At 44.5% G+C, this 22,535-nt stretch overlaps 1 protein-coding gene across 3 annotated transcripts in view; it reads left to right on the forward strand.

The window, feature by feature from the left end:
• The first annotated feature begins 11,089 nt into the window (after positions 1-11,089).
• The window catches only part of CRY1 (cryptochrome circadian regulator 1), a 39,129-nt gene continuing 27,683 nt past the window's right edge, over positions 11,090-22,535 (forward strand). For 2 of the 3 annotated variants that reach the window (XM_066633181.1, XM_066633184.1), the window contains exon 1: positions 11,090-11,643. In XM_066633181.1, coding sequence (XP_066489278.1) covers positions 11,486-11,643 — 158 coding nt within the window. In that variant the 5' untranslated portion in view covers positions 11,090-11,485. Of the gene's footprint in view, positions 11,644-21,347; positions 21,399-22,535 lie in introns of those variants that run through there. The other variant, XM_066633183.1, reaches the window with a different exon arrangement.

The following is a 22,535-nucleotide window of genomic DNA, read 5'->3' on the forward strand; positions in this document are numbered from 1 at the left end:
CAAACCCAAAAGTAATTGACAATGATGTAATTACCAGTTACTTCCGGTGGAACTTTGAATAGGGGGTCCATGTGAAGTGATAACAGAGAACAAACTTTGAGAAACTGATGTACAGGAAAGCACCATGATGCAGTCAGAGCTTTGTTAATTTTCTGCAGAACTTTTTCCTGCTGAAGACTCAAGCTGCTGATCAGTTTGTGGCTTGTCTTTTTGGCTCCGGATTTCTGTTGTTGCTTTTTCATAAACTGTTGTTACTCTCCCTAAGCCCTTGGGAAAAAGTGAGTTTGAGGTTGTGCTGTTCCCAAACTGGTTGATAAAATTCTGTACTATTTGAAGAAACCATAGCAAAGCCCTGAGGTGCTGGCTGCCATCCAGTTCCCCCAATACTGTCCCACAGAGCTTCTGCAACTCACCTCTGGGTGTTCAACAACTATTTTGGAGTCCTTGGCCCATATGCAAGAAAGCAACAACTGATAAATGATTGTGATCTGACTTCTTATGCATGAGTAAAGGAAACATGGTAGAGTCACATTCCAGAGTAAAGGATCCCCGCCCATGTATTTAAAACTTTATGGAGATTAGTGAAATGAGAACATTGAGTACCTAGCCCAGTTTTCCCACATAATTGTTCTGTATTGGTCACATTTTGTTCTTAATCAGCATCCCAGCATGCTTCCCAACGCCTTGCATGTTTTGCAAAGTATTTGGTGTTAATCATACATGTGTTTGGATAACCTTTGGAATCTGCAACCTCACCAATGACAGTGCAGTCCTAATGAGTGTTTATTCAGAAGGAAATTCCATTGAGTTCAATGGTGTTTACTCCCAAGTAAAGTAAGATTACAGAGGGCTGCAGTGCTAGTCTCTGAGACATTATTTGGTGTTTGTATATAGTTTGCCACATTGTGCTTCTGAAAAAGCAGTGTCTATGACAGGGGTGTCAGGCACATTTCATACAGCGGGCCGAATATCATTCATGATGCCTGCTGAGGGCCAGAAGTGATGATGTCATTTGGCAGGAAGTGATGTCATTAAACAGGTCAAAACCAGAATTAAGCACTTTGTTCTTGTGGAGGAATTCATTAGCTGCAAATGACAGAAGAGAAAATACACAAATCTTGATCATATTTCAAGATACGGGGGAGCCCAATTGTCATGCGGGCCACCCTTTCAGCAGTGAGACGTCTGCTCAGCAGCTGGGAGCCCGAGGGCCAGATTTAAAGCCCCCGGGCCTTATGTTTTTGAAACCCCTGGTCTATGAATTGAAGTGAGCGGAAGCGGTGCAGCAAGAAGCATGGAATCCAACACTACAGTATTAATTTGGAGGCAGCTATAATTTAGGACTTGGGACATGGGCTCATTTGCTGAAAATAGCTGCTTTTAAGGCAAAGGCAGCTTGAAGGGAGGTTGCACTTTTCAATGGGAAAATAGTGCATGGGGAAAAGTTGATTACCCTCCTCCCTGTGGTCCTTATTGGTAACCTCCCCCACTCTGGTGGCTAGGTTTTTATGGAAAGAAGAGAAAGTTCCAGTTGGAAGAACGCCTCAAACAAAATAAAAAAGTTTGTCTGTGTGCACATCTAGTTAACCCTAGAAACATTATACTGTATACTTGATTCTGATTAGAACACATCCCTATAGTGTGTATCACACATGGTGTGATAAACAGGATCTCTTCACCCCAATTGGGAAGCCCTTGTATATATAAAACATGGTCTTAGTCATGTAGCACAACCTGCCATTATGGCCAGTGGAACCTGCACATCCATGAGAAAGGCTTAGCCTTGAATGAGTATTGATAGCATCAATGTGATTTGACACCTCTCCCTAGTTGAATTGCAGGGTAGCACTCCTGCCATAGCCATGGGATGGCTAGAGTACAATGTCATCAATATGCTGATGGCATCCAACTATATCTCTCATTTCCAACTGGCACTAGGGAGGCTGTGGAGGCTCTGAATTGGTGTCTGACAGCTGTGAAGGAGTGGGTTTTGGCTAATAAATTGGAAAATAATCTGGGTAAGGCAGTGGGGCTGTTAGCAGAAAACATGACTCTGGGAAAGTTTAAAACCTGTTCTGGATGGGGTAGCACTCCTCTTGAAGGATGGAGTACGCCATCTGGGAGTGCTTCTGGACCTAACCTTGCTTCTAGATGAACAGGTGATAGCTGTGACCAGCTGTCCAGCTGATGCTCAGCTGCAGTCTTTCCTGAGAAAAGCAGACATGATTAGTGATATATGCCATTTGGCCCAATTCTGAGTAGAGTGCATAGGATTGGGCTCCTATTTGGGCAGTGAGGGCTTACCCCTGGCTAAGGGAACAAATTTCCCTTACCTGGAGACCTCTGGGACCTGAAACTCCCCTGCGGGCTACAATGTCGGCCCTTTTGCTGTGGCTGCATCAGCACAGGGGAAGTCAGGTAGGTTTGGGCTATCAGTCATGTATTGTTTAGATTTCTGTAATACAGTCTACTTGGGGTTACCCTTAAAGATTGTCCAGAAACTCTAGGAAAGTAGATTTAAGTTAGACATGAAGAATTTCCTAACAGTAAGACCTGTCTTATGCAGTTGTATGTCTCATGAAGTTGTGGGCAATCCCTCATTGTAGATTTTTGAGTAGAGCCTGAATGGCAAGCTGTCAAGGATGCTGCGATCACCTTCACTGAGCAGGAGGCTGGACTAGATGACCTTTAAGGTAGCTTCCAACTCTAACATTCTATGATGGTGAACACCTTGATAGGGCTTATGTTAGGACTTAGTTGTCCAACTCTGTCTTGTTATTTTCCCCATATTTTATCTGTATCTGCATGATCAAAGACATATTGCATCCAGTTCACACCTAATCTCTGTAATCAACATGATCCTATTACACTGACACTTGTAGCTGCTCTGGCAGCCACAATTGTGGGAGGAGCCAACATTGGCTGTGCAGTTCACATGTCAGGAGTTGAACTTGTAAAAAACAGTGCCTCTTTTCTTAAGATGCACACTTCCCAACCTAGCTTCCTGAGCTTCTACTTTAGCACACAAGTGTTCAACTGGAAGTATGGAAAGCTGTTGTATCCTGTTGCCCCTTCCTTAAGTTGTGTTAAATACAGGGCAGTCTTTACAGCATCCGTTTTCTCTGAAAGAGAGAACACTGTGGATATATGGTGCCTTTGTAATAATGCACAATTACAAAGAACAGGTTATACAGAGGACACCAGTGCACGATAGTACTAGATTCCCAACAACATCATTTTGGTCCCATAAAGCCCAATTTAGTACTTTGCATGTGGGCAACCCAATCCTATTAAAAGTGCTCCACCAGTGGAATGTATGTTCTGCTGACAGATCCAGGTAGAAGTGCCTGGATTCTAGCACATGATGCATAATTCTGCTGGCAAGCACAATGATGCTACAGTGCAATGAGGCTACAGTGCAGTTGCTGGAGGTGATGTCCCAGATAAGGGTCCAATCCTATCCAATTTTCCAGTGCTGGTGCAGTTGTGCCAGTGGGGCGTGCGCTGTATCATGTGGTGGAGAGGCAGTCACTGGGGCCTTTGTAAGGTATGGGAACATATGTTCCCTTACCACAAGGCTGCATTGTGGCTACACCGGAGCTGGAAAGTTGGATAGGATTGGGCCCTAAGTCAGCAGTGGGTGTGGACTGTAGGAGGGATGAGAGGGAAGTTGGTGAGTTTCTGAGCAGAGGGGGCAGGAGGAGGTGAGATGGGTGGTGAGGAGACCTCCAACACTGCCTCCCAACATCTAATGCAGCACATGCCTCCTTGGGCTGCATGCATTGGTGGGGGAAAATTTAGTTAGGATTGGGACCTTAGGCTGCAATCCTATGTATACTTTCCTGGGATTAAGCCCCACTGAACACAGTGGGACTTACTTCTGAGTAGATATGCATAGGATTGTGATGTTAAATTTGTTGATCCCCTTAAAAGCCTCTTAGGACCATTTCATCCCACATATTGGTGTTTTTTTTAACAAGTGGATGTGATGCATATAAACAGATGGCATTCCCTACATGAGCTTGCTAGTAATATAGTAACCAAAGTGCCCTTTATGTACAATTCACTATCCATCTCCATGAAACAAAAAACCTGGAGAAGACAGTCTTTTCACTTTGTAAAACAGAAGACTGTGGGCCCAATCCTATCCAACTTTCTGGCACCGGTGCAGCTGCAATGCAGCCCCAAGGCAAGGAAACAAATGTTCCCTTACCTTGTGGATACTTCCATAACTACCCTCCGACCACAGGATTCAGCACACACCCTATTGGCACAGCTACACACGGGCTGGAAAGTTGGATAGGATTTGGCCCTGTGGCTCTAACACTGTAGCTGCAACCCTATGCGCAGTTACCTGGGAGTAAACCCCATTAACTCTAATGGGACTTTTAATGCCAATAAAGGTCTCTAAATCTTATAATGGGACTTACTTCTGGGTAGACATGCACAGGATTGGGTTATGTATTATCTGAATGCGCTCCAGTTATAAAATTTGCATTAAGTCAGCATGTCAGTTCAGTACCTCCTCTAGCTGTTAGAAAGGTATTTAGAAGAGAAATGCTCTCTCTTTGTGTGTGTGAGAGTGAATGAGTGAGTGAGTGAGTGAGTGAGTGAAACATACAATAATTTGACTTGCAGTTACTGCATTTCTAAAAACATAATGCAGTACTGCTTTTTAAAAACATTTTTTTCTAAAATGTCTTCTGTGTGGTCAGAAATGGCTGAGCATGGGCTTATTTTGCTAGAAAACAAATAAATGAATTAAAATACAGACTAGGCTTGCCTAACCTAATTTTCTTTGTCACTGGCAAGCTTTTCCTACTATGGTCCACCTTTGCTTAAGAGAAGTATCTGGTCAGTCATCCATTCCGTCCAAGATAGAACTTTACAAAGACACAAGGCAGCATAAATTGCTTTCTCCTGTGTTACTTGGAGGAGGCTGTGAACTGGGGAAGGGAAAGGAGACAATAGGAAGGGAACTGTGGCCCCATTTCAGCATCACCATGCATTTATAGCCTAGTTGCCAGATGCTCTGGTTTTACAGGTTGTGATTCCAGAACAAGAGGGTCCTGCAGCAAAATGTTGCATCTCCCCAACCCCAATGTTCAGTTCACTTGAGCAGGCTAATTCATTCTCCCTGCCTCCCTACCACCATCCAGGTTTGGTGCTTGTTTTCTGACCATGATTTTGTGGCTCCTTCAGGAGGATATTCTGCATAAGGGAACATGCTCAGTCTGCATAAGGCTGCTATGGCCTTTTCCCCCCCTTTGCTTTAGAAATGTATCTACAGTACAGAAACATATACAGTATAGCATATAGTGTGTATGTGTGTGAGACACACTATATGCTATACTATATATATATGCTATATAGCTATAGATATAGCATATGTAGCACATATAAATATAGCTATATATATAGCTATATATATGCTATAGCATATAGCATATAGGATAGATAGATAGATAGATAGATAGATAGATAGATAGATAGATAGATAGATAGATAGATAGATAGATATAGCATATCTACAGAAGCAATAGTCCCATAGGATATATTGGAAGTCCCTCATTACAGGGTCGGTGTGGTAAGCACTGCAGCCCCCAAACAGGAGCCACCCAAATGTAATTTCAGATGACAGCAACCCAGAGGGTGGATGTATTTTTTTTTCCTCAAAAGCTTCAACAACATCTTGACATCAGCACTGCACAACCCTGGCAGCAGCTGGCACTGAGGGGCCCTAGAAGGCATTGCATGTGACTGAGCTGACGCACACAGTAAAGGGATTTCAAATGCCATAATTTTGGAGGAGATGATTTTAGATGGCCACCCTGTGGAGGTTACTGTATTTACATCAGCTTCACGGGAGAGAGTAAAGCTGGAAACAGACTGATGGGCTCTGTGGATGTGTGTGTTGGGGGGAGAAGAGAGAAATTCAGAAAAGTGACACTTTGTGAGTTTATACAAAAATTGTCCAGTACAAATAGAAATCTCTGCAGATAGTTAATCACAGCCTCAGAAGAGCTTATATAAATCATTCTTTTTTTAGCCAATGTTGTGCTTCTCTTCTCTCTCCTTCCAATTTAGGAAGGAAGTAATTTCCTAAGCCTCAAGCAGCTACACTTTAGAAGAGCAGGTGAACTACTGCTTTGAATAATGATAAATTTGAAGTCCAAGGACTTATTACAACACCAGTAAACATGCCTTTTGTTGTCTTCCAGACTGCCAAGTGTTTCAACACTATTAGGTATCTCCAGGTAAGGCTATTCCTGGCACCAGGTTCAAGGGTCCCTGCATGAAAGTTGTGTCTTTCTCCAGCACTCAAGTGAAATGCGCTTGGAGACAGTTCTGAAACAAGAGGCAAACAAACGGAAGTTCAAACCAACTAAGATTTGCAGTAGGTAGGAAATGCTGCTTTTCCAAGCAGCAGATCCTGTGCTCCAGCTCAGCCCAACTCATATAAGAAACCACTGAATCTTGTCTCTTATTTTACCCAGTGAGATTGCCGGTTTCATTTCTCTACAATAATGTCTATTTCTAGACTGTAAACCCCTAGGGGTAACAACCTGTTCTCTCTCAGTAAATACCACATACACAGATACCGCTACATAAATAATTTATTATTTATTAATGTGAACAGAAGTATTTTTTTACAGTGGTGCTCCTTGATTAAAATGTTTCATGCTTTTCTTTTGCTCTGAAATCCTCCACAATACACCTTAAATCAATTGCTGCCACTTGTCCCAACTACATGACAAACTGCATTCGCTATGTTTTAAGCATCTACCAGTGGCCCTGACAGGAGGCTGTGGTGTGTGTGCAGTGGGAGTGGGGATAAGGGGTGAGCAGTGGCTCATTGATCTTTTGAATGGCCACCCTTTTTTTAGTGTGACTCTGTTCCTTTAAACAACAGCACAAAAAATTTCATCAGATGCAATTCTTGAGCCTGAACTATACTTGTTTACTCAGAAGTATGATAAAGGGGTACCTGTTAAATTTTTAGGGGAGGTACTGTTGCAGTCATAGCGGAGAATTGCTCCCACAATCATGGGCTAGAAGTGCACAAATGCTAATGTTTTGTTCTTCAAAGCCCTTTATGACTTGGGACAAAAGTATTTGAAGGACAGCCTTCTGTCCCAGCCTGTCCCCTAAGAGTTGGGGCTTTTTTTATTAGGGACCCTGAGGGGTCATTTTTGTGCATGCCACCCTTGGTCAGAGTAGTGGCAATAGGGAGGGTTTTCTCTGTGCTGGCACCTCAATTGTGAAACTCCTTTGATCTGAGAACAGCACCCTCCTTAGAAGCCTGGCAGAGCTTGAAGACATTTCATCTTTTGGTTGCCCTTTTAATGATTTATATGTTGTTATGGATGGTTTTTAACCCATTTCCACCTGGCCTACAGGCGTGCACATTTGATCCCTGTTGCATATATGCAACACTGGACAGAAATGGCTTAAATGAGTTTTTCAGTTTGTACCACTGATGCCAACTTTTGTATTTGAATTTACTTTACTTGTATTTTACTGGTTTGACTGTTTTATGTATTGGTATTTTAGATCATGCTCTCTGCTGTTGCTCACTCCTTTAAAAATCTTTTACAAAATTTTAATTCTCTTAACTTTATATTTCTGACATGGGATTGTATACACTGCTGTTTTAAGTCAGTTATTTATTGTATGCTGGTTTGGGCATATTGAATTTTTATATTTTATTGGTGTATTTCTTGTAAGCCACCTTGAGTGTTCCTCATTGGGTAGAAAGGCAGGGAATAAATTAAATAAACACAGATGGACTCCACATTTTGTGTTGGCATCATGAAGCAATGTTTCTGTGATTTTTGTGGTGCACTCTTTGAGCATGGATGTGAGCTATGATTAAATGGTGGATTTCTGCAGCCAGGTTGTGGGATTATGCGTTCATGGATCATGAGCATCCATGACTTGGGTATACACTTTTGTTGTACCGTATCAGTACAAAAACAGTGGACGTGTATTACAGTACACAGTGGATGTGTATTACAGTGCAGTCTCTGTGCATGGGTATGAGTTGTGATTAGTTGATGATCGATTCCTATCTCCCCTGGGGGCTGGGGATAAGAATAGGCCCTCAGTTTGGCTGTACTTGTCGTAAGAGGCGACTAAACAGCCACCAGGTAGATGGGACTCGGTTAGCCCGGGAAGGCAGCTCATCTGAGAGAAGGAAAACTCTGATTCCAAACCTCCAGTGCCTTGTGGCTACATCTAGTTACGGAAAAGGCTTCAGGAGTCAACCTCAAGGCAAAATCCGGAGCCGGAGTCCCTAAAGCAGTTCATGGCTAAACACAGTCACATTCTGGCAACTCCTGCATCGCTGGAATCAACCGTACTGGCTTCTGCCTTTCCATTGGACCATTTCAGTGACTTGGAGAGGGGAGATTTGCTGCATGGGTAACAGCCTATCCTCCATTTCTACCTTACCCAGGCTTTGCGCACTGGAGAGGACACTGTTCTGGAACCACTATTCAGAGCGCGATACCATAGTCTTCCGAGACTGAAGGATGCCAACTAGACTAGATTCCTATAGCTTGTGGGATGGAGGCTGTCTGTAGATTCTGCTGGATCCAGTGTGTACCCAGATCCAGCTGAAAGCAATAATTAAGAACATGAATTATGATGATGAGTAAAGATACACTTTAAGGTGGTCGTTCTCATATTTAGCAGGGAAAGAGCTAGGCATGGTAAGTTTGTGTGCTGCCTGAAGAAGTCCCATTCTACTGTTCCTCTGTGCACATGCCCCCTGCCCTCTTTTGTACTGGGTAGTCAACAAGAGGCAACATATTGCCCACTCCCACACCTTGTGGTTCAGTGCTGCTCAGGATGAGTGAAACAAAGGTGTGAGTGGCAGCAGTGGTGGTGGTGGCTGTAGCAACTTTTCTTTTTTCCTTCCTCCAGTGGTGCTAGATGAGCTGCCACTGTCCCTGTCCTCCTGCTCACTGAGAGCGGGCAGGAAGAAAACTGGAAAACTGACTTAAGTGACTTAGGGCCCAATCCTATCCAACTTTCTAGCTCCAATGTAGTCACAATGCAGCCCCGTGGTAAGGGAACACGTTTCCATATTTTGAAAAGGCTCCAGTGATTGCCCCTCCACCACAGGATGCAGCGCCCATCCCACTGGCACAACTGCACCAGCACTGGAAAATTGGATAGGATTGCGCCCTTAGTGGGCAGCAGGCAGACAAGGGTGGAGGGCACCTTTCATTCCTTTGCTGCTTCCCCCACCACTCAAAGTGAGTCTTTCAGACAGCCTCATTGCTACACTAGCCCTGAAGAGCACAATGGTTTCTGTTCATTCCAGCAAAGCATTTCGCCCAGCTTATTTCTCCCTTGTATATTTTTGGAGACTTGTTGAGAGCTGCTTTAGGGTGCATACAGTCGGTTCTTGTGATCAGCTAAGGTTAGGTTCCTGAAATACCTAGTGGATACCAAATTAGCGGATAGTGAATCATTGAGCCTATGCAGAAATGGTTAGGTTGGGGGGGGGGAACCCTCTTCACTTGAATCTCAACTTGAAGTCTGGAACTGCGTGAGAGTGAGGGCTCATCTACATCTCCAACATCTAATGTTTCCTCCAACATCTAATGTAACCTATTGAATAGGTTGCTGGCCCATCAAGGAGGCCACAGAGTTCAGCAGTGGGGAGGGGGTTGCTTCATCTGTCATCTTTCTCTTGGCTTGCCCCAGTCCTAGTGCAGCCCTCAGGCAGCCTTCCAGAGACCTCTCATCATCACCAGGGTTGTGAAGGTTCAGCAAGTCTGGAAGTGGACGCAAATGTGTCTCCACTGGCTTGTTTGATGGCACCAGCACAGCATTCATGGCTAACAAGAGTGGCAGCTAAGGAGAGGTCGGTGGCAATTCTGCCCCTTGCAGATAAGTATAAATTTACATTTAAGAAGTACTATAGAATTCCTCTTCTTCCTAAGAGCCCAAGACTAGATGTCTACTCAGAATTATAGTCAGTGGAGCTTACTCCCAGGTAAGCATGGAGAGGGGGCAGCCTCAGAGCCCCATCCCATGCATGTCTACTCAGAAGTAAGTCCCATTAGAGTCAATGGGGCTTACTCCCAGGAAAGTGCGGATAGGATTGTAGCCATACAGCCCCATCCCATGCATGTCTACTCAGAAGTAAGTCCCATTAGAGTCAATGGGGCTTACTCCCAGGAAAGTGCGGATAGGATTGTAGCCATACAGCCCCATCCTATGCATGTCTACTCAGAAGTAAGCCCCACTCTAGTCAATGGGGCTAACTCCTAGGTAAGCATGGAGAGGAGGGCAGCCTCAGAGCCCCATCCCATGCATGTCTACTCAGAAGTAAGCCCATGATAGTCAATGGGGCTGCTCCCAGGTAAGTGGCTGGACCGTCATGCTGTGCCTGCCACAGAGGCGGGAAAAGGGACGGTGGCCCTTTTAAGAGCGCGTTATGTAACGTTACATAACAGCCGTGGAGACCCGCGCGGCAGCCTGACAAGGCCCTGGTGCGGCGCCTCTGGTGGGCCCGCCGCTTGTGTGTTTCCCCACCGCCCTATCAGCAGCCGGGCGCAGAGCGCGCGCCCGCACGCCTCAGCCAAGTGTGCAGACACGGCGGAGGCGGCAGAGAGAAGGAGCCGCCACGCGCATACGCTATCAACTCCCCCGGCCGAGGGGCGCAACGTTTTATAACCGTTTGTGCGCGTGCACGAAGGAGCGCGCTTGACGCCCTTGGCAGCCGAGAAGCCTGCACGGAAGCCCCGTGCTCATCCGGGTCTTTCGGCGCGGAGTTGGAAGGCGGGGCCAACCGTCACTCCTTAAGCCACGCCCCTCGGCCTCCTCCTGTTAGGTAACCGAGCGGACTGTGGGGGGCTTCGCGCGTCGAACGGGGTCCGATCCCCGCTTGAGCCGGAGCTTTCGAGGGGGGGCGGGGCGGGCTCACCCCGCGAGCGCCTTGAGGGACAGCGGGCAGCAAGCCCGGCCGGGGACCCGTAAACACATTTCAGAAACGTGAAGCGGAGGGTGTCACGTGGGGCGGAGGCGGCCAATCCGGGAGGAAGGGGCGTGGTTTGGCGGCTCTAGTCCCTCGAAGCTGCTGCGTAGAGTCACAGGGCGGACGGCGAGGAAGAGGCTCTGAGGAGGAAAAGAGCGGAGCGTCGTCGTCGCCCCCCGGGACCCTTTCCGCGTCCCGTCCTCAACGGTCATTGGGCTCGCGCGGCGGAGGCAAAGACGGGGGGATGCGTTTCTATCTGACCGTGACCGCCACCGACACCGCCGCGGCCTCAGCTGGGTCCTAGGACCGACTCTCGACGCCCGCCTCTGAGGTGCCCCCTCAGCGGCGGCCCCGGCTCGGTATGAGCCGCGACGCCGGCTCCGTTGAGTCTTGAACAGCCGCGACTCTCGACTCCCCGCTCCTTCCCGCCCCACCCCGCGCTCCTTCCCGCCTGCCAGCGAGGGGGCGAGAAGGGCCGCCGCCCCCCCCGAGATGGGGGTGAACGCCGTGCACTGGTTCCGCAAGGGGCTCCGGCTCCACGACAACCCGGCGCTGAGGGACTGCATCGAGGGCGCCGACTCCGTGCGCTGCGTCTACATCCTCGACCCCTGGTTCGCCGGTTCCTCCAACGTGGGCATCAACCGCTGGAGGTGAGTGCGCGCTTGCCCGGGAGTGAGCCCCGGCGGCTGCAGTGGAGACACGCGTGGGCTGGGCTCTGAGGTGCAGTGCCAGCCACACTTACTGGGGAATAAGCCCCGCGGAGTCTAGCGGGACTTACTTCTGAGTAGGCAGGGGGTGGGGAAGAGGAGGCTGGTTTTTATTAAGCCGGTTTTATCTCTGGAGCCGGAAGACTCTGCGCATGCGCGCTGTCGGGTTCTTGTGCTTATACAACGCTGGTGCGGGGAAACCCGTAATACCCATGAATGGTTCTTGTGCGCCGGAGGACAGCGCAGTTTCGTCACTTGTTCCGTGCTGGCTCTTGGGTGTGGAGTGAGTGAGTGAGGATTCTCCTCTCCTTGCCTCCCTCTGTCGCTGTTGTATAACGATTCCCAGGCTGCGATGTTGTCCAGGCAGAGCCAGTCCTGTTAAATCCAGCGTTTGCCAGTCAGTGTGCCTAAGATTGTGATAAGGCTGCAGTCTTATGCGCCCTTCTTTGGGGCTGAGCCCCATGGACTAGAATGGACTTCCTTTTGGGTAGACATGCGTAGGATTGGGCTGTGAGGCTGCAATCATACCCACGCTCACCTGGGAGTGTGCTCATTGGCTTACTTTTGGGTAGACATGCATAGGAGCTGGCTATAAGTTACTTTGCAATATGGCATTTTCTTACTCTCTGTAACCAGATCACCTTGACTTCAGATGGTGCCTGAACAATGTAATCCCTGTTAGCTGCAATAGAGGGTTCAGAAATTTACATGCCCCTGTAACAACCCAAATGGCTTGGATGAGAAAAGATTGTTCTACTTCCTGTTTCTTGTTCTATATTGGGGTTAGTTGCATTTGTGGCACAGAGGTGGTTGCATATGCAGACCCTATTGGTGTGTTGCAAAACTAGCAAGATACCACCTTGCTTGAATGTTCATAGCTACTATTGAGCTCATTTTTTTCAACACTCTTATGAAAGCATGACACCTGAGAATTTGCTTGGGAAGCAATATTGGACATGCCTCTTGTCTGTGCATATTTAAGTTTGGCTGCATCCAGCATAATGCTGAAAAATCAAGTAATGTAAGCTATATTGGTGATTTGATGTATGTTGGTGAGTGAAAACTTTTTACAAGTTGTTCTTTTCTCAAAAGTGTGTTGAATGATGATATGCAAGTCACTATCCAAAGCTATACTGTAAAATGCATAGCTTTATCTTTATTGTGCTTCACAAAAAATGAGAGTATTGTTAGTCTCAAATAGGAGATGTGGTTATGTTCCAAGTGAAGCTTTCCAGCTAGTCAAATGCAACTCTAATTTAACCACTGAGGTAATTTAATAAGTTGGCTGTCAGTCAGGGAGCTGCCTGATATCCATGTGGATGTGGGCCATGGCCTATTCACAGATAAATGGAGCGCTAGGCCACAGCCATGTAACAAAACTGTTTTAACAGCAGCTGCTGAGAGAGGAAATTTACAGCCAGTTTTGTGCTTTGCATTTGTGAAAATGCAAACTGGACATTTACAGTAGTGGCTCCTACAATCATTGGAGCTATGAACCTTTTGAATGCAAGAAGGTGTTTTTTACTGGTCATATTGGTGACAGCCTGGGTTGCAAGTTGTTAGTTCGTGTGACTGCATATGCAGGGGGTGGTTGAGGCATATTGTACTTTACTCTTGGCTTTGTTGTGAAGTGACTCTTCTAGTGCAGTGATTTTCAACCTTTTGTATCTCATGGCGCACTGACAAGGCTCAAAAATGCTCAAGGCACACTGTGCTGTCTGTGTGTGGGGGGGGCTCACATTCCCCAATGGCCCCTACTAATAATCCTCTTCCATTTTCCCATGGCACACCTGTGGACCATTCGCCGCACACCAATGTGCCATGGCACACTGGTTGAAAATGGCTGTTCTAGTGCTTGTTTCAGTGCAAATTTTTCTTTGCTTGAGCATGTAGCAGCAAAGTGACGTGAACAAGGTTTTTAAAAATAACTTGTTAAATTGACATAATGCTTCAGTGTCTTCATAGTTCATACCCATGGCCTCTCCGACTCCTGGAATGCCTCTGGACACAGAAGCAGCTGGTACGGGCTGCCTTCAGGGTGGCATGGCTGGAGGGTGGCGTCACCCCCCAGCCATGCCACCTGGGATCACTTGCACCCGTTGACCCCCCGCCCAGGATGCCAGTGCACTGATGTCCTTTCTCCTGGCTCTTTGCTCTATTCCCTTTGTGATTCTAATAAAGCATTTTAAATTTGGAGTTGTCTAAATTTGACAGAATGCATCTCTTTTTCTTAACTAATAAATTTAAACTATTGAGGGAAAATTAGTTCAACATGATATGTATTGGGTGAGTGGTGTTGCCTTCGATGTATCTCATTGTGTATTCTAGGTTATGGTTTCTTCAAGTGTTTCTTTAAGGTGTATCAACTGTCTTCTGTGACTGTTCTGATTGCACCAACCTGCCCCTTCTCCGTGCTACATGTCCTATTGTTCCTTAAGGTTCTTCACCTCTTGGGAACAGATTGGGAACAAGATGGAGAGGAAGGGTTTGGGGGGGGGGAATCACACCACCTCCTTTGCATTCAAAGAATGTGGATATGGCCTTAGTTTTTGTTACGATTTTGGTCGATTTAGTTGGTGATGATTCCTATAACATCCATTCAACCTTTAAAATTGGTGGTGGTGGTAGTAGTAGATATGTAGTGTGGGGTTTCACAATTCCACTTTCTGTAAAACAGTATTGAATAATATAGGTTGAGTGTCATTGTTTAAGTCTGCCTTCCGTTCCCAGAACTCATGTGGATGATAAAAATCGCATTAAAGCAAATCTATTTGCTCCACTCCATCACTTCTATTGCCCCAGCAGGCTCTGCTCCAGGATTTCCTGGCAGACGTGGCATTTGTTGTGCAAATGGGAAGGAAAGTTCTTCAGCATGGCAGGGCCATTGGAATGAGGCAAGGAGAAAAGGTTTAAGTAAGATTTCAAGTTTAGATACTGAACAGTTGCAGTCCTAGAGAAAAATAGTTGTATTGAATAATGTTAAATCTTTCTACTGAGGAGAGTGATTGTATGTGTAATTGTTTGTGCATATAAACATATTATCATTCCAGACAGCAAATGTCTTGTAATAAGAACAGCCTGCTGGTCAGCAGTATGTTCTGTATGACTTACTTCACACATTCTTTCTGGTCTCTCAATCGTTATTCTAAAGCAATAGCAAAATTGTTTCCTAATGAAACTTTAACTATAGAAAAGATATTGTATTCTCCATAAGCACATCTGAGCTTTTGCTGGATAAACTATTAGCAACACTAAGTGCTAAGCCTCTCTCTGTCCTGTGTGAAACTTATCAAGCATTAAGAAATTGGGCCTGTCCTTGGTAGTTGGCCTTTATTTCTACTAGCCCCAGTCTTGCCATGATACTGCAACAATATTATATACACTTATTAAAATAGATAACAATTTTGTCAGTGTATTTAAATGAGGCTTTTCTAAGTTTGGGTGGTACAACTGGGCCCATTCCTCCTTGTTGTACTGCCCATGGGGAGAGGTGGCCGCAGCAGGTGAATGACTAGAAACAGCAGTGGCTGCTCCTTGCTGTCAACTTCCTTTCAATCTTCAGTGCCAAGAGGGGGTGTGTGAGCAATCATGTGGCTGCTTCTGCTAAAGTTCCCCTCTCTTTCAGTCTCAGACATTGTAAAATACTGTTGTTGTTGTCTTTGAGGCTTTTCTTCCTGTTGCTGCTAGAACTAAGCTAAGTGGCAGAATCTATTCTCACCCACTTCGGTAAGACAGGATGCGATCCACTTTTTGATCCACTGTAATACTTGATACTGTATGCATACAGAACCCCAGAGCTTTTACTGTCTTCTAAAAGGTTGTGTATACAAGATATACTTCAAACTGGCACTGCGGTTTGGTAGTAAGAGCAGAGGAAGGGCCTGAAAATCTAATTAAACCTTGTCATGTGTTGGCCGACTTGGGAGAAATGGTAATTAGTTTTGGGGAATTAGTTGCATGGAGGATGGTTGTAGTAATAACCACTAGTTGAAAGTAACACTTTGGTGTATTCTGTTTGGTGACATCCTTAGAGATCAGGGGAGCAATGCATACAATCCAAAATATCAAGTGAGTTTATCACTCCACCACAAGGTCAGTGTATCAGTTAGACTGGGCTACTTTGACAGTAGATGTGGGTAAATGATTCTTTTTTGTTTGTTCCTGAAAGGCTGTGTTAATAAAGCAACTAAGGTGGTGTTTTTTGTTCTGTTCTCTCCTAAAGTTGGAATTTAATTTTAAGCAAAATAAAGAGCTAAAAGTTCCATGTAACTGCTAAATGAATTCTGGGTAAACAATGCAGATATCCATTGATTAACTAAATCTGCTGCTGCTGTTGGTGCTCTTGGTCAAAGAATGGAATATCTTTTGTTAGTGGCCATCTTAATGTTGTTATACCTGCATTACCAGTCTTGCCCATGCCAGGTGCTATTGAGAGGATTTTATAAGCTGATTTGCAATGTTCTGCTTTCTGTGAATGCTAAAGGATTTTGTAGCACAGCTTGTAACACGGTTGCCTAGGATATTGTATTTTTGTTAGAAAAATAGCTTTGAAGAAACGAAAAATGAGCAGTTCTTTCAAATCACTTCTAACATAGCGAATTGTCTCATGTGATGCATTTTGTCTTTTATTTGACTAGCTGACCCACTGCACAGACTGCAGTAGTTCAGTTGTATAACAGAATGAGTCATCTGCTAAAGCAATAGATGCTTTAAATACTAGAGCATCATTTGTCAAAGTGTGCTCCTAGGAGCCCTGAGACCCCTTCAGAGGCTCCATGAGCATATTGTAAGTGGTTGCCGTCTGTCCTCTGCAGGCTTGCTCATCCATCCCTCCTGTCTTACCTATTCATGGTTCCTCATTCCCCTCCTGTTCCAGCTCTGCTCTTGGTGCTGGGCCTCCCTGAGATTCCTTTTAGTAGTGTAAAGGGCTCCAGATACTGCAAAGTTTGAGAAACACTGGATAAGAGCAGGGGTGTCAAGCATAAGGTCTTCGGTCCGAATGTGGCCTGTCGAAGGAATTTCTCCCCCCCCCCGTTATAATTGGGCTCTCCCAGCTCAATATCTTAAAAATACGAACAAGATTTGCACATGTTCTCTTCTGGCATTTGCAGCTAATGAATTTCTATATGTGAGAACAAAATACTTATTTTTCTGTACATCGTCTGCCTAATAATGTCACTTCCGACCATCAGCAGGCACCATGAATGCTAAATTTGTTCCTCTGTGTGAAATGAGTTTGGCATCCCTGGACTAGAGAATATAAAACAGTGTGCTAAGATAGGTTTAGAGTGGAAAAGATAGTTTGTTATTTAATCAAAAGGTAGAAATCCAGTGTTGTGTAAATACTGGACATTCTGCACTCTAAATTTAGAGATGCAGGAAACGCTCCTTACAAAGAATATACCATATTTGAACTTGCTATGTGAAGTGTGAGATGTACATCATAAAGCCCCTAACTTGGGCATTTCCTCCTTGCTGCAAATCCTTACTGCGTGTGATTTATTTATTTATAAGCACATGGTATTTCTCAGGGGCTCCAAGAAAGGTCTTGGGTTCTTGCCCGTCACCTGAATCCCGCTTATATATGGGCAACTTCCTATGTAGGACCTCCAGAGTCACATCCACCGTACTTGTCTCCTCAGGGCTTTCTTTTCTGCCTCCCATAGTCCAGGGGGGGAGCTTACAGTCCCCACTCCTTCTCGAGACCTTCTTGAGCCTCCCTACCAGTTAGTATCAAGCCCCCAACCAGCACTTTCTCATCCTTGGCCCTCCTTATATCCCCCGGCTGATCTCTCCTACTTTCCTGGTTTCATCCACCTGGCCTGGTGATCCTGGGTCTGAAGCCTCCTCTCCTAGGTGTCAGGAAGGTTCCTGAGCAACAATTTCAGCTCTTTTCTACTCCAGCATGTGTAAGAGCATTCTGCCGACAGCGTGCACCCTGCCCAACTGTGACCTTCTAACCTTTCTCAGCTTCTATCCAGGCATGTGCCAGCTAAACAGGCCACTCCTGGGTCAGGTAAGTCCAACCCAGTGTATAAGTGAAGTGCCCAAAAATTTATATCTGGATTCTAGCAAATAAGCAGTTTTCATTATGTTTCCAGAGAGAAGTGCCACAAGTTGCTGGCCCGTGGCACCTGAAAACAGAGATGCAAATGCTTAGTCAATATGAAAATGGGAGGCCAAATTGATTTTTCTGCGGTTTAATTGTGAGCATGCATAGCTGCCTTATGCTTAGTCAGACTGTGGGTTCATCTAGGTCAGTACTGTAAGCTATTCAGGGTTTCAGCAGGTACTTGAAGGTGGAGCAGCTGTGAAGTGTGGGCTCTGCTGCTCCTGTATCCAAATTATACTACCAAGGTGAAGGTTCTCATCAATTTAATTATCTGTTTTTGAGGAATGGTGTAAACGATTTTCTTACAGTTTGGATTGCTTACGTTGGGTAGAAAAATATTCCAAATTCCTGGGCTTTTCCCCAGCCATGCTTTTGCTACTTTTTTTTGAAACAAATTGAGTAGAATTGTTACCCAAAGAGTTATGAAACAGTGATTGAGTGGTGTAGAGAAACGATGGGATTCTTAAACCATGCAGACTCTTTGATTTTGCATTTATACACTTGCTTCCTCCCCACAAAAAAGCTCATTTCAGCACAGTTGTTTTCTCTTTTATCCTTGCAGCAACTCTGAAAGGGAGTGACCTAAGATCATCCAGGAAAACTTTGAGCCTGAGTGGAGAATTAAACCCAAGTAGCTCAGATTCTCGTTTGATACTGAATCTCATTGCACACATTTTTGTGTGGTCTTTCTGGATTTCATTGCAACTTCACTTCCTTCTGATCAGTTATGTTTAGCTTGCTAGGAGAACTGAATACCTTCTCTTGTCCTGTATAGTAACCAGCTTGTGTCACTTGCTTACTTAAGATTACAATTATGGGAGGGTTGAGTTGTGGTTAGCAATCCATAAGTGGTGGACTGAATTTTGGCTTGGTGGATCACAAATCATGCAGATCTGTGAATATTATCCACCCTCAGAACAAAAATTTTGCACCCATGTAAACTGTGCCTTCCTGTGGAATTAATAGCTGGTACTATTTCAACCCTTATTAAACTGCATGTAATCTCTAATCAAACTTCTGACTAATTCTGTGTTGGGCATGCCTCTGAGTGGATGGCAATTTCAAATATTCCATTTATAATGGTTTGGGTTGCAACAATTTATTTATTTATTTTCACATTTTTATACCGCCCTTCCTCCAAGGAGCTCAGGGCAGTGTACACAGCTGATCCCCTCCTTTTGTCCTCACAACAACCCTGTGAGGTAGGTGAGGCTAAGAGAAAGTGACTGGCCCAAGGACACCCAGGAAGCTTCATGGCTGAGGGGGGATTTGAACCTGGATCTTCCAGGTCTAAGTCCACCTCCCAAACCACTACACCACCCTGGCTCTCAATAACAATAAAGTTTATTGTGAATCATTGCAAACCTGCTGCAAAAGCAAGGAGCTTCTTTCTGAGCCTCTTTGCATCATGGTTGGCCTGGGCCTAGGGAGTGAAGGTTTTCTTGCAGAGCACCACTTCTGCTGCTAGCAGCAGCAAGGGCAGCAGTCTCCCATTGCCATCCCACATGGCCACAGTACCTGGAGTATTCTTCCCTTGCCTCTAGAACTATCTATGAGCAATAGCCCCATGGGCTGTTTTTCCATTCATACCATTCATTTCAGAGCTTTGAATATGTCCATTTTGAACCCATTGACTTATACCTGAACTTCACAAACTGGAGCATCGTGCTGCTCCTGCCTGAGAGCCTCAGCTATTGGCCCCTTAAGGGGAGAATGAAGGAGGATGAAGGGGGCTGTTTTTACCCACAGGGGGCTGCTGCACCATCCAGGAGTTGCAGGGAGTCCTACGTAGCCCTCCACAGGGCTCCCCAAGTCCGAGAATACTGAAAAAAGCTATTACAAACCATTTCTGGTTTGCAATCACAAAACGAAGTACTATGTAGAAAGAAGCCAACTCTAGTTATCAGAGTTCTAGAGGAATAAAGGCACTCCTTAAAAGGTTATATAAAATCTTTTTATTTACAAAGCATGTGAGAACATCTTGCTATGCCTTCTACACTTTGAATGTAGTATGTGGCTCTCTTAATTGGAGGCAACTGTAAAAACTATTCCAATACTTGTTAAATAATCTGTCATAACCTTTTAGAATTACAAATACATATTTTAAGTATGTAACACAGTAATGCATAATACATTCATCTTAGTTGCTGACTTTCAGTTGATTTTTTTATTTTTAAAAATATTTTATTGTGTGTGCTTTGGAAGTCTTTGGTGAAAAAATAGCTGAAAGTACTCAATGCAGCAACATAGGCGTATATGTGTGAGAATTATTTTTAATACCCTGAATGTTAAGGTTTGGAACTTTCGCCTTTGCTTTACTGATTCTGTTTAAGTAGTTACTGTGCAATCACCTAATTGCTTGAACTGTTACACAGTATAATCCAAGTGTTGGCAAATGCCCTGGCCTGAGGGCCGCACTGGGATATAAAAATTGTAGAGCACCATAATACATGGTTGTTAATTAAGAAAATTATCCCGCTGGATCAGGACAAGGGCCCATCTAGTCCAACTTCCTATATCTCACAGTGGCCCACCAGATGCCTCAGGGAGCACACAAGACCACAAGGTACTTGCATCTCGCTGCTGCTCCCCTGCATCTGGCATTCTATTCTTCCTTGCACCCGCCAACAAAGACACCAGACTGCACTGAGGTTTAACTTGGGCCACTTTCTCAAACTCAAGTGTCCAATTGTTAACTCATGAAACTTACTAAACTCACTTTTCCTCCCTTACCAGTTTGGGGTAGCCAAAAAATCTGCCATCCATGCCCAATTTGGATGACTGACAAAATTTCCTCCCTGGCCCTCATGATGATCTCAGACTGTACGTATCCATTATGGCTTGTAACATGTGACAAAGTTTTCCTCAAGAAATCTGACCAATCTCCTTTTAAAGGCATCTAGGCCAGATGCCATCACCATGTCCTACAGCAATGAGTTCCACAGACTAATTGCATGCTGGGTAAAGAAATATTTTCTTTTGTCTGTTCTAACTCTCCCGACACTCAGTTTTAGTGAATGTCCCCTGGCTCTGGTGTTGTGTGAGAGGAAAAGAGCATCTGTCGATCCTCTGCATAATTTTGTATGACTCAATCATGTACCCCCTTCAGTCATGTCTTTTCTAGACTGAACAGCTTCAAATGCTATGGCTTTTCTTCATAAGGGAGGGTAATTACACAGGTCAACACACATTTTGCTTCCTTAAATGTTACACCAATTCCTGGGTATATTTGGGGTGCTGATTCTAAAAATGGCATCCATTTTGCCCTATCACATCTAGTTTTGGAAATACAGTATAGCCTCATTAGTGAATGGTTCAAGCAGCTTCCTCATGAGGAAGCCTACACCATGACTTCCTCATGAGGAAGCTGCTTGAACCATTCACTAATGAGGCTATACTATATCTCCAAAACTGGACGTGATAGGGCAAAATGGATGCCATTTTTGGAATTTGCACCCCAAATTCATATCAAACCACCATAAAGTTTGGGGAAAACTTTTCTGACCCTCAGTTTTGTAGGCCTGTATTATTTTCATCTGACTACAAGAATGGACTTCCTGATTTACAGCCCAATCCTATGCATGAAGTAAGTACTTACCTTATTCAGAAGTAAGTCCCATTACAGTCAGTGAGGCTTACTCCCAGGAAAGTGTGGTTAGGATTAGTCTATTAATCTGCAATTAGACTGTAATAGTTGGATACCTTGGTCAATGATTTATGTATGTATGTAATCCTGAATTGTTCTATAAATGGGTAATTGCTATAAGTGATGTCGGTTTTGAGTACATATGTGTTAGAAAAGAGAAGTACTAGGTTAGATGGGTATATACTGTGCAGTTTTTTCCTATAGTGGTTGTAACTTTTAATAATACTTTAAAAATCTGAGTTTTAATGGTGGCTACAAATAGTGTCAAATAGTTCAGTGATGATGCTTTTCTTTGTTCTGTTCTGTTTCCAGCAAAGCCTGATTTATTTTGCAGCTGGCAGTGCAGCATGATCTCTTCAAAACATTGCAGTGATGAATTTGAAAGTCTGGTTATGAAACTATGTTCTAGCATGATCTTAAAGTAGGTCATTGTGACGGGGAGTAGTCAGAACAGCCTACTGGTTGCTAGAGCAACGACCTATTTAAGAAACGATTTCTGTTGATTCATATTGAAACAATCCTTTAGAAATCATGTAAGGAAATGTGATGAGCGACACACATGCATTTAATGATAATAGCAAAGATTTGTTTCAGTTGCCTTTCTCTACCCCTTGAAGAGTCTATCAGGGTCTGTGAAACTTTAAATTGTATATAAGTTGTCACCAGTGGTTTTCTTTCTCCTTAATCCTTTTCTGCATATTATGGTGGTATCATTCTCTTAAAGCACCATACACTGTATTTTATGTTGTCTTTTGACAAACTGGCTTGCTTACCATCCAGAGTGGTCTTTACCCAATATATCCATTCTTTCTTGGTATATGGATAAACTGGTTTTGTAAACAACAGTTTTTAGGATTCCAGATTCTAAGAATCATGGCTAGTTTTCTCTTGCCAGTTGCCAAGTGGTGGACTGAGGTTCAGTGCTGATACTTAACATCCCGTTTTTCCTCTTTAATTTGCAAGTGCTTTTCAGTTTGTTCTAATGCACTAAGCTAGTTTTACAAAACATGATTCAACATGTGGTTGTGTCATATGTTGGCTCATATTTGAAGGACTTCCCAGTATTGTAATTTGGTT

The sequence above is a fragment of the Tiliqua scincoides genome, chromosome 7, assembly GCF_035046505.1.
Source record: "Tiliqua scincoides isolate rTilSci1 chromosome 7, rTilSci1.hap2, whole genome shotgun sequence".
Classification (NCBI taxonomy): domain Eukaryota; kingdom Metazoa; phylum Chordata; class Lepidosauria; order Squamata; family Scincidae; genus Tiliqua; species Tiliqua scincoides.